This window comes from Struthio camelus, chromosome 3 (genome assembly GCF_040807025.1).
Source record: "Struthio camelus isolate bStrCam1 chromosome 3, bStrCam1.hap1, whole genome shotgun sequence".
Classification (NCBI taxonomy): Eukaryota; Metazoa; Chordata; class Aves; order Struthioniformes; family Struthionidae; genus Struthio; species Struthio camelus.
The window spans coordinates 64283844-64296648 of record NC_090944.1 but is presented as its reverse complement, the minus strand read 5'-3'; the positions used below and the strand labels follow the sequence as shown (position 1 = coordinate 64296648).

The following is a 12805-nucleotide window of genomic DNA, read 5'->3' as shown; positions in this document are numbered from 1 at the left end:
TGCATTTTCAAGACTTAACAAAAAAAAAAAAAAAGCAATAATAGATAATAGAACCTCCCCTAAGAAATAAAAGTTATTTTCACAATTCATGAAAAGCAACATTCAAAATACCATAGAGAAATGAAGTAATCCCCTAACTTCATACCTTGCTGTAAGAAAAAGTTAATTCTTGCAATAATTTAGTGTTTAAAATAACAGGCTAAACTGACTGTCAGACTGACAGTATAGAAAACAACATAGATTTATACAGAGCTCTTTCAGTAAGGTATATGGACATATATTTTGTTACAATTAATTTTCACAAAATTCTGTATCCCTCTTACCTCCTGCCCATTCATTTTTCTTAAACCAACTAGTCTTACCTGTGTCTGGATATCATCACCAGTAACAATGTTTCCAACCGCTCTTAATGCAGGGGATACCACCTTGTAATCATTATGCCTGGAGATATTACAAATATTAAATCGTTTGATGTTACACTACAGTTTTGCATTTTCAGTGAAGAACGGCTTACTTCAGGTGCTAAGTTTTTATTTACAGAAACCACTGCATTATTTCTTATAAATTCCCCTTATTTAGCCAAATTTGACAACTGTAAACCCATAACAGAATTGCTTATTCAAGGAAAGGGCACCTTTATGGAACAACAAAAATTGCATCGTACAGCAGAAGAGAAATCTGCATAGCAGATGCTATCTACATGTTGAAGACATGAACGCTTCACCCAGCCCAACTACTATTGGATACTAATCTGGAAACTGCATTATTCAATAGACAGAGACAAAAGGTGTGTCATTAGCTGTATACTAAAACTTAGAAGCCCCCTTTTGTAAGGGAACTTCCACACTTGGTAAGTGAATGACCATAGAAACCAACATATGAAGTCCACATTCAACTACTGAACTGGGGGATGAGGTGGTGGGAAAGCTATTCAGTTTTCCTAAAGCATCTAAGAAAGAAAAAGCAATCTCACTCTCTCCTGACAGGTACACAGATGAGCTTTTCACAGGGAGCTATATTCAGCTGTTGATGCTGGGAACTACTATCACTACTTTAGAGCCCCCATATGAACATAGGGATTTAGTCTCCTTTTCTAGGGAGATAACTATAAAGCAAATATTCTTGAATGGTTCCAAATTGGCAGAAGCCGACCTCTGCACTTTCGTTGTCCAACGTTTCCCTATATTTCAACTTCACCTCCTAGAAAATAGCGTTACTAGGAAAAGAATAAAATACAACAATGACATTAACAAATTTAAGCGGAGAAATTAATTTACAATTCAAGCTTGGTCTTCAGCCTTCACCATTTGACTTCTACATGTAGAGGAAATCCTACATCAAATTTTAAAGAATAAAAAGGAGTACTTTGGAGAAAGCTTTTTTCACTGCTAATCTCAGGAAAAATCCCAAAAGCAAAGCGACCTAGCAAGTAATTGAAAAGGTTTCAGACTGAGTTCATGTACATTACTCTCACCAAAGAAAGTTCGGACTTGTGGGGTCTTTTTTCCCCATCTCAGAACAACAAGGGGAGATCTTCTCCTTAAGGAGAACTCAACTCAGTTTGAATTCACTAATATTAACAATACTATAAGACATGTATTTGATGAAGAGAGTACTTACATCAGCAACTCTACCAGTCTTCGACATACTCCAGAATCAATAACAGCTTGGATTTTATCATTGGGTCCATCTGAAAGGTAAGAGAGGGCCCAGCAAGCATCTGCTAATACATCCGGGTCACTGCTAAACAACAGTCTTGATAAAACATTTAAGCAAGGAGCAACCTAGGTGAAAAACAAATATTGCATAAATACTTCCTAGATGTAGATATCTCCTATTGTTCATGTTTCAGACAACATTTTTCAAATGTATAAAGGTGTAAAACTATTTGCTACCAAAGCACATGTGCTCATTAATGAGCCAGAATCTGGGTGGAATCTTTCCTGATTAAACTACATATCCCGTTCAAACCTGTGAATTGCATAAATTTTGATTTACAGCCTATTTGCTTAGAAGTATTATATTAGGTATATAATTGCTCAACTTAAATAAAAAAAACCCTACTTTTACAGGTAACCAGTTGATCAGGAATTACTGACGCATTTTTGGAGTGCCCAGAAAGAAGGGAAATTCACAGTAATCATGCTTTTTGACACTGATGCCACTGTATGAGTATTGGAGATTATCTGTAATAATCAATTTACAAATTCTACAAATTTAATACAAAGACTCTCAGAGTAACTCACAAAAAGGAATTAGCATTTTAATTGAACTAAATCAAACAAGCTACAAGTGATCTCAATAATTCTTCCAGTTGTGGTCTCTAGCCCTCATCTTCTGCAACCTCCACACAAACAGATTGATAGAGCCCACTAAAACAGGTCATTTTAAAAGCACCTTAAAACTGTGCGGTTTCAGTTGGACAGATTAAGAATGTTACGTTCTTTGCAGAATTTGAATCTTTATCGTGTATCTGTTATGCAATTCAGCTTCATTACACGTCTGATTAGTGCAACTGCAAAGGGCAAAAAGTAAACGAGCTATTATCATTAGCTGCCTACACAGCATCCTTTCCAGTGAAGGGAAAATGGTTTAAGCAGCAAAGAGGCTTGTTGCTTTTTTACTGCCAGATTTAAATGCTACTGAAGGGTGTAACTTAGGAACAGAAATTGCAAACAAAATTAATTGATGTCAGAAATTCCCCGTTTGTTTACTTCTCCCAAAGAATTATAAAGTGGCAATGACAGCAGTCACTACTCTACAACTTAAGTTTCAAGATAAATGTACACTCTCTCCAAATTATCTTTATTGTCCTTTTTATCCCAGTCTCTTCTATCAGAACACCTAAGTTTCAGCTCCATCTTTTACTATCATTAGAGTTACCAGGAATTAATTTAATAACGAAAATAAGATGTTACTATTTCTACCAGCCTCTGCAAGTCTTACTGTCTTTATAACTGCGTACTGGAGAGAGAAGAAAGTGATGGGGACAGCATACAGGCAAACTATCGTAGGAATTTTAAGCCAATTTAATTGTATTTGACAGAGGGGAAAATGCAAAGAAAACGTTATTCCTGTAGTGCGAGCTTGCATCGTATTATACGATCACAAATTCACAGAAGAAAAGAAAAACTTCAATCATAACTCACATCTAAAACAAATCTGGAGAAAATACAGCCCCATTGGGTTTGGTGCTCAATATACTACTTGTCCACTATTTCACATCAGTGAAGTGAATAGTGAAGCACTATTTATTGGCAGCTAAGTAATTTAAATCTAAAGTTTGTAACTGTGTTAATTTTGTGTGCCAGTTTCCTTCAATTTTCTGATTTCTCAAGACAAGTATTTTTTATTATACCTTACTGAAGTCTGGAGGTGGATTCTTTCCTCTACAGAGATTTGAGAGAGCCCAGACTGCATTTCTAGTTGTTGTAAGACGATTTGAATTTGTTAACAGCCTGTCAAAGAGAGAGAAAAAACGTTATCAAAGGATAAACAGCCTTTTTCTTGTCTATTGTCATTGAAAAAAAATTCTATTATCGGGTACTAGTTTTAGTTTACTTCTCTTAATAGCACACATGCTGCAAATATTTTCTTAGAATGAAATGAATCTGCATAGGCTATTTTGCATGGACAACTCATTCCCAAATTAAGTATATGCATATAAAGTACATCATTGCTAATATGAAAAAAAAAACATTCAGTTAATCTCTTCTGAGGTTCGTCAGAAGGGGTAAGGAAACAGAACCCTCCTTTCAGTTCGCTTTCATGTTTTCATTAAGAAGATGCAATTTATCAAAATATATCAACCCCCCCCAACAGTATCCATAAAATATTAAATTTAAAAGATCTTAAAAAAACAAAAACAAAAACAAAACAACTTTACTATTTTTGCTTAATGAATGCAAAAGACGCAAAATTTGAAAAATATACATACAAAATACATACCAAAATGGCCAAAAATCTTTAAAGCTTTTAATTCTTAGGAAGGTCACAACATTGCTCTATATTAAATTATTTAAAAGGATTTGTAAAATAGCTTATTATTTTAAGCAACAATAAATTTGAGAAAATTTCTGTTGGATAAATTTTTGCTTGTGATGAAGCTAAATTACATCATACTGCGAGCATAAAGTTCGCATAGTTAAGTGCTATGCTTACTTTATGAATGACACTCCTAGTGAAGAGACATTTTCTGGTGGAAGACACTTAATGTAACAACTACTCCGCCAGCTCATTTCAACAGCCAAACTGACAGCAAGACTGAAACTTGGGGCTACTGGAAAAAGTTGGAGAAGCCAGGGAGGACAACCTGTTGTACAGCCAAGGGGAAATCAGACAAACAAAAGTATGACTTAAATCCTTTCTCTCACATCATATACCTAGAACTCTGACAACGCCCTCCTTGGCTGCGCACCTCAGATATTTCATTTCTGTGAAATAACACTAAAAATAAACTTTTGAAAACATATGAAAGTTTCCAGGGATGGTTTATTTAAAAGCATACCTAAAGCTCAGATAATCTGAAATGTAAGATTCATAGCAGAATAATATTTAAAAAGTTGTATCTGGAGAGCATTTTAAGGACTGATCAAGGAAAAAAAAATACTCTCAACTTAGCAAAAAGCTTGTGTTTATTTGTAAACGACTTCCAAGTTGAAGCTTATAGTTATCTATAGCTCTATACTAAAGTTACGACATTAACTTACAATACTTACTCCAAGAGGGGCGGTAATATTCCACAGTTTAAAACAAAGTCTCTGCATTCTGCATTATCACCAGCAATGTTACCAAGAGCCCACACTGCCTAAAAAAGGAAAGCATCTAAGTGAAATTATACATGCTTATCTATCAACTTCTACAGGTAATCTACATATATTTACAGCAGATATTATGAAGGAGTCAAAAAAAAGTTAGCAATATCATTCTGAACACAAAATTCCAAGACGACTGTGTTGATGTCTATAGTGCATTTGTTGTGCACTTATACAAAGTCAATTACATACATTTGAGGTCATACGTTTAACTAAAGAAAGTCTCCTGTTACGAAAATACGTTGATTCATATGCTTTTCAATAAAAGGTGTACATATTCTTTTCAAAAGCTATATTTGCTCAATAAATGCTGCAATAAAACTGGCTCAATGATGCAAACCATGCAGGAGGAATCAAAGGAATTAAATAAGAAGCTTTCACTACACAAATTCTTAAGCATTTCAAAACCACGGTAAAGCGTAAGCCAGCATACTACAGTATCTCTCCAAAATATTTAAAAGCAATATTCAGGGAAACATTAATGAAAACTGTAAAATAACACAAGGGAAGAACAAAAGGATAAGAGAAATAAAACTACCTACTAACTTTGGGGGGGGGAAAAAAAGTACAGTCATTTTCTGTCTGTTACGGTATTTTACATCCTGTTCACTTGTAAACACCACAATAGAAATGAGGTAGTTTCTCAAATGATTCAATGACATAAAATAAAAAATAGGTTCAAAGAAACCTGAAAGAAACAGATTAAAAAAAGTTATGATAGGGAAAAAACAGCAAAGGTAAAGCTTTAGCTTCCTGGAACCTGAACAATGGGCTAGTAAGCAAACGAGGCTCACAGCTTCTTTAACCAGACAAAGAAAAAAGACACTCACAAATACATTTTTAGTAGTTATAAAATGCCTTAAGAAAACAGTTACCTGCTCCTGTACATCTTCATGTTCTGAACTAAGCAACTTAATAAAGATCGGAACAGCTCCAGTTTCAATTACTACTTTGGTGTGTAAAAAAGTTCCAGATGCTATATTTGTCAAGGCCCAAGCTGCTTCAAACTGCCGAGAAGCAGAAAGAAAATCATTTTAAACTACTCAGTAATAAGGTATAAGCATTAAAAATAAACTATAGCATGAAAGTTGCAGAGGTTTACTTTACATTTTTTTCCTCTTTCCACTAAAAAGTAATCATCATTATTACGGTACTTTCCATATAAGAAAATAATTGTCATTGATAGAATATATCTGTATTTATTAATCACTGTTAGTATCTATATTGTTTTTAGGTTTTAGTTTGCACCACTTTAATTGTAAGCCAGATTTCAAATCTCTTATTAACTGATACAAACCCTTTCTGGTTATTCCATACTAAGCTTAAATTAATTCTTCTAATACGAGTGTAAACAAGGTCCATGTGCCGTTCCACAGGCTACCACAGGTAGTCAGAACTAATTATTCACTTGTTATTAACTTTTCAAAGATTTTTCTAGAAGTGTTTCATACAAAAGAAGGAAAAGATACTGAAAATTGAAAGGCTCATAAAAGATTACAACTGAAAAGAAGCACTACACTATACCCACACTCAAACAGAACAGTTGCTGCTCACACATCAGTGTTGATGCTCTTAATTTATCACTCCGGAAATGCTCCTGAACAAAGACTGCCACATCCAAGTATTTGACAGCTGAATATATATCCAAACAGACTATTATGAAATTCAGAAGAATCACGACAATTTTTGTAGCAATAACCGAAATTTTAGACAACTAAGACTTACAGCTTTGATGACTAAAAAATAATTAAATTTGATTATAAAAAAACATATGATTCCCAATGATGTTTTGAGGGTTTCTAATTCCATTCCAAATGCCAAACCAGTACCAGCCAAACTCACTTGCAGAGTGTAATTTTCATTCCTTTCTAGAAATTTCACAAATCTCTGCACTACTCCTGGTTTTTGGATGACTTCATCTATAGGCGGATTAGGTTCTAGGGGATAAAAAACAAAGATATTTGCATAAGTCTAACAGAAAAGACCAAATAAATTACTTTTTTTGGTATAACACAATATGAATGTATTTCTCATAATTTTTAGCTCTCAATCACTTCAATCTCAAATGAAGGAGTTAAACTTTGACTTTAGAATAGACTGCTGGATCATCTCCATAAACTGCTTTAACTTACTAAAAACTCTGTTGCGTATAATAATGGTTCTATACACCATTATCCACTGGCTTGTTAGTAACTCATTATAAAACACTGCTCCCTGAAATACTAATTCAGGTAAACGGAAGAACAACAATTATGGGATACTAATGTTAAATGACCAGGCATACCTTTGTCCAGTATGGTGCTTGATTAATTTTGGTTCTCTGATACATAATTTTTTTCAGTTCTGTAAACCCTGACATGTTATTGCTGAAGTCTGACTATAATACGTTGCATTGTACGAATATTGGCATTAACGTAAGATTGCATGTCGTACAGTCTCAACCAAAACCAGTTAGAACTGTTCTTTGGCAACTGTATCATTTTTCTCCCCTCAAATACAGAACCGCACTAGGATCAGAAATTCAAACACTGCAACAAGTACCCTAAGTAACGCTAGCGTGCAGTTAGATAGTGCCCTAGATCCTTTAATCAAAATGTCCTCGCTTTTGTTACTTTGTCTGAAAGACTTAACATTAGAATAATGAAGCTTTTTGTATTTCGCCATTATGTCGGAATGGATTTGGCACTGCTTCTACATAAACAAAACCAGAAGCTTCAGCAAACTCTATTTTAACGCAGAACAAAGTTAGACGCTAACTGACTCTATATGACTAAAATTTTTAATATCAACATAAAAGGAACCAAAAAAACCCAGAAAATGTTTATGTACCTTTAGATAGCAATTTTCTGAATTTCTGAGTTGCTGTGAGCTGCTGATCAGGATCATCTGAGAAAATCATCTGCACCATATCTACTGTAATAACTTCTTCCTAAAAATGAAAGAATGATTTCTTATGTCTAATACTAAGCATATGAATAAGTAACATTTTAAAAACACACTAAAATATTTACCTCTGGAATAGGCACAGTAGAGCTGACATCAGGATCCTGAATTGGACTTTCTATCATAGATTCTTCATTTCCCGGAAGAGAAACGTTTCGGCGTTTAAAAAGCTAAACAAAGAAGAAATTCGTGGGAGTTGTCAAAGCTTACCATAGAGCAGGTAGTAATGACGTGTATTTGAAGGAATGCTTTCGCCAACGCCAGCTGAAATGTTTCAGTTACTCACCTTCCTATTCATCCACGCAAATGGAATTCTACATTAAAGTTGAAAGGACATAAAAGAGAAAAACACTACTACATCTGTACCTTGGTAAACAGTACTGCACCACATCAGAGAAAGTACCTGAGCTCTTTAATTAGAAAAGAGCTATGCATTTTTCACATGTAAGAAAAACAAAATACAGATCTTTTTGCTTTTAGTGTTTAAAAATTCAGCAAGTCATAATTCAATGTTTACTTTTTTTTAAAAAAAAAGTAGGTTGTGGAATACTGTTTCTTCCTTACATAGTTCATAAGCTAAAGTCATCAACGCAGAGGCAGCACTCGTTTTTCTGCATACTGCACCTCCCTTTAACATTCAGCACAGGAAGTCTAAGATCTATGCACTTTCTTTACAAGATAATTAAATGGTAACCACATTTAATATACAGTTGCAGAAAAATTAAAACAGAAACATTATTTTAATATAGATGGAGAAAAAACAGCGTAGCTTCAAGGTGAATTTTCTAAAGACGTAACCTGAAACATTCACGATATCCAAAACCACTTTAACATTGGCTTTATGCACTGCCTATACTCTAAACACATACTGTACTGAAAAAATTAATACTACTGAACTGTAGTATTTAATGAGTATGCTTAATAAGTACCTCTTCATTTCCTGGCATACAAACAGAACATTCACATTAGCCTGTTTTGCTTCTAGAAACCAAACCTGTATTTGTATCTTCAATTCAGTACTACACTTACAACTATTATAATTAACCATTCTACGAATACTATGACAATATCTTTAAAAATAAATGTTAAAATCTCAATCTATTCACTGTCTAGGATTTCACCTCTTAAGTATAATAACGAAACAGCCTACTTAATCCTGAAGATTTTGTCTTCAAAGTTGTCTAGACACCTACATTTCTGCTATGGCACATGGCCAAAACTGCTTAAGCAACTCCATATTTACTTCTACCCACATGTCAAAGAGGATCTTAAAACAAAACGCATGCTCTCTCTTGTTCAACGCACAACTCCCAAATTCGGTATAATCCTGGACACAAAACAATTGCATTCAATTCCACTGAAACCTAGAAATGGAAGGAGAGACAATATTGTTCTTTTGTAAGATCAGCCATTCTTTCTAGCACTCAGCAAGAGCGTGGAAGCTCTTGGTTGAAACCTGTTAACTGCTCTGTTTACAAGCACAGTGCATCTACCAGTTCTAACTTTACCTGGCACAAAAGCAATCTTTTTCTTGTATAATTTGTTCCCTCAGTGTGAGAGGAGCTGAAAATACTATTCCAGAAATTAAGAAGAAAGACACCACAAGAATATTCTCAGTCGGACGACACTCAGCATGAGACAAGGACCACCTACTATTCTTATAATTTATCTGAGAATAATTTACTAGAAAAATACACAAACAAACCTTTCAGGAGATACTAACATTCAGGTGAACCCATTCACAAGTAAATGCTCCATTACCTTACTACTTCTTACTCTTACCTCTCTGGCCCAACTAATTTAAATTCATTTTCCAGCATCACTTTCCCAGGAGAAGGGTAAGCATTCCCACCTCAGAGGAGGCTGTAGATCAGTGCCTGGGACACTCTCTAGGTTGTGGGAGACAGGAGTCAGCCACTTGAAACCAAGGAGAATAACAAACCTTTCCTTGCTTTCCTGGAAAAGAATTCTGAAACATTTGGGGAACAGGGACTACTGCCAGCCATAAAATTACACAATACTCTATGTACTCTCATCACTAAAAATTCAATGACAACAACTGAAAATATTATTTAAAATAGTTTAGGGACTGTCATTTGGAAGCCACAGTACTAACCTACTTTATGAAAAGCTCTTGAGCAATTTGAGGCATGGGTTCCAAGACAAAATAACCCTCTCACTTTTAACAGTACAACTTCGGCCCAAACTCTAGAAGAGAATGTTGAAACCTTATCTGAATTAAGCTCCTCCTTTCACCCAGCTCTTATATGTCTGAACTTAGAGTAGAGATTAAACTTAAGATATGGATTTCTCATTGGTATTCCCCAATGACTTAAGAGGGCCTCTGTTCACTTCTTTGTTTTACGATCCTACGGAAAGGTGCCTGGCACTCACCAAGATCGCACAGAAAGCGGATATTTAGCCTGGTTCTCTGGATTCTACTCCACAGGAGCCTGCTCGAATCCCTTCACCGACCTGACTATAACTTCATAAACCCTTAACAGTTAATATCTCATTGAGAGGCTTACCTGCTCTTCCCTTTTTTGTTTCCGAAGCTGGATTCCTTCCTCTTCCCTTCGCCTACGCATTTCTTGGGGATTGAGCGCATTATTCTTGTAGCTTTTCATTCTGAAGTTATCTTTCCCTGGGCTTGCCATGTTGTCTATTAAAAAAAGAAAAATTACCTCAAAAGGCCAAGCCTTAAAGGACAAACCTGCCATCTCTTTTACTGCAAAAATACCCATAGCAGCAAAATGTATTCCTGCAGTTGTAAGCAATGCCTAGTTCATTCAAAAAAATCTTCAAAATAGAAATTAGAGAAAAATCATTGCCTAGATATGCATTTTTAATTGCAGATTAAACTACAGTTCCTCTCAGGGATCAGGCACTTAATTAAATGGCTTAAAGTACTCAAAATTAAGTTGCTTGTCTTACGAGACACAAACACCGAGAACACTACACTGCTAAATTTTGATCTAAAATTTAAGGGAATAATTGTCTGCCACTCTATCAGCAAGTACAGGAATTCACTTCCTCCTCTTCAAAAGGAAGAATTAGGTGTATCAAAATAAAATAAAATAAAATAAAAACAAATCCAAGAAGAAAACTTGCAATAATTATTCCTTCATTTAACATCATACGGTACTGTCTCTTCACTTTTTTAAGATGCCTACCTCAAAAACATAATAAAGGATCTAAAAGTTATCTTACATTTTCTTCTCTCATCTATATATAGAAAAACAAAAACACTGCAGAGAAACCAAATTAAGGGTCAATAGCACCCAGATAGGTCTATCCTTTTCCATTTTAAACTAACAAAGTGATTGACTCATTTTAATTATCAGTTCTTCTGATGTATAATGAAGATTAGTATCTGCCTGTCAACTTTGGCATATTGGTTCTGGAAAGATAAAAGTGACGCAGCACGATTCTGTCACTGAAATGATCAAATGTAACTGACTGACAAAATTTGTTTAACAGCAAGGTGCTTGTTTTTAAAGCTGAAACTGAAGCTTTCATCTGACAAATAATTAATTGTGAAAAATACGATTCAAGACTCTAAGCAAACTGATTTGTCTGGAATTCTTTCACAACAAAAGAACAGCTAAGGCATAAGAATATTTGAACTACAGTTCTTGAGCTGCAGGCCGTTCTCATGCTGAGGCTTTGTTATATCAGTATCGAGGGCTGCTCAGTAACAAACACCAGCCACGAGAGGATATCAGTCCACAGATTTAGGTTAGCACCAACAAGACACTCCGAGGACTGAGCAGCCTGTTCCACCCAAACGCATTAGGCTGGTGAGAGCCCTGGTAAACTACTGCCATCTCTGGACCACGGCTAACTGAGCCACCTTCCGAAGTAATTTTCCTGTAACTGTCTTGTGACTTTCGAGGTACAATTTCACAAGAGCATTTTTTGGACAAGACTGGCTTAACTAGTTCCAGAACACTTCACCTCTCTAGCCATTCATGTCCTGCCAATTCAGTTGTGCCAATAAAACTGTCAGGCCAAGCAATAAACAAACAGAAGTGCTAGGTTAAAAGTAATCCAACAAAATTATACCCTCGTGCCGACAAAGATTTTTCATGGGTGTTATACAGTCGGAAAAACTGGAAGTCCCTATCTGTTCATGCTTCACAACTTTTGCATCTACATTCAAGAAATTTTGAACTTCCCTGCTAAACCGTACTCACTTTAGCACTAAATCCCTCCACCAGCCACACTGTGTATCACACCCACCTGTTGTGCCTAGACTAAGACCTGCCTGAGAAACAGATCTTTTCTCCCTGTCACATCAGGCTCCCCAAGCACCGGGCCGTGCAGGATCGCCGCCGCTTCCCCGTCCCGCAGAGCTGAGGGAGGCTGCACGGGCCGCCAAACGACGAGAGCCGGTGCTCGGCTGTGCCACACCGCCAGTCCCCTCGCCGGCCAGAGAGACAGATCAACGACGCATTTCACCCACGTCCTCTGAAAGGGAGTGGAAAAGGCTCCCTCCCCACCGCCCGGGCAACGGGGCACGGAGACCGGAGGAAGCAGCCCACCGGCGGGGGAGGCGGCAGGGAACAGCACGGCAGGACTCCGCCCCGGCCCTGACCGCGCCGACCGGCGGGGACCGAGTCTCCCGCCCTGCCGCCGCCGCCGGCCGGGCCGGGCCGGCCAGGCAGAGCAGACCGCTCCCCGCCAGCGGCGAACAGCTCCTTCTTCTACCCATCGGCTTTCGGTGCTCCGTCTCTCTTACCCATTGAAGCGGAGACGGAAAGCGCCCACGTCGACCACTGGCGCCGTCCCCCCCGGCGAGATAACCCCTCTCCGCTCCGCTCCTCCTCGCAGCGCAGCACCCAGCGACGACTCGCAGTTCAAGATGGCGGACGCCGCCCCGCCGCGCTCCGCACCGGCTGGTGGGCGGCTCTCCGCTCCCAGCAGGCTCTGCGCGCCGGCGGCAGGCCGGGCCGGGCCGGGAGGGGTAGGGGTGGTGGGTGGAGGAAACGCCTGGGGCAGCCCCAGCGAGAAAATGACACTTCCCAGAATTCACTGGCTGTGGCACT

The 12805-nt window shown here is 37.5% G+C and overlaps 1 protein-coding gene across 6 annotated transcripts in view; it reads right to left on the bottom strand.

Annotated features, from left to right (window-relative positions):
- KPNA5 (karyopherin subunit alpha 5) overlaps positions 1 to 12805 on the bottom strand; it is a 22337-nt gene extending 9532 nt beyond the window's left edge. The window contains exons 1-13 of one of the 6 annotated variants that reach the window (XM_068938116.1): positions 12499 to 12650; positions 12000 to 12227; positions 10286 to 10419; positions 9011 to 9121; positions 8044 to 8071; positions 7826 to 7927; positions 7644 to 7743; positions 6657 to 6751; positions 5690 to 5821; positions 4719 to 4807; positions 3359 to 3458; positions 1621 to 1784; positions 363 to 441 (exon numbers count right to left, since the gene is read on the bottom strand). In XM_068938116.1, coding sequence (XP_068794217.1) covers positions 363 to 441; positions 1621 to 1784; positions 3359 to 3458; positions 4719 to 4807; positions 5690 to 5821; positions 6657 to 6751; positions 7644 to 7743; positions 7826 to 7927; positions 8044 to 8071; positions 9011 to 9105 — 984 coding nt within the window. In that variant the 5' untranslated portion in view covers positions 9106 to 9121; positions 10286 to 10419; positions 12000 to 12227; positions 12499 to 12650. Of the gene's footprint in view, positions 1 to 362; positions 442 to 1620; positions 1785 to 3358; positions 3459 to 4718; positions 4808 to 5689; positions 5822 to 6656; positions 6752 to 7643; positions 7744 to 7825; positions 7928 to 8043; positions 8072 to 9010; positions 9122 to 10285; positions 10420 to 11999; positions 12228 to 12498 lie in introns of those variants that run through there. The other 5 variants (XM_068938117.1, XM_068938115.1, XM_068938114.1 and 2 more) reach the window with 5 other exon arrangements.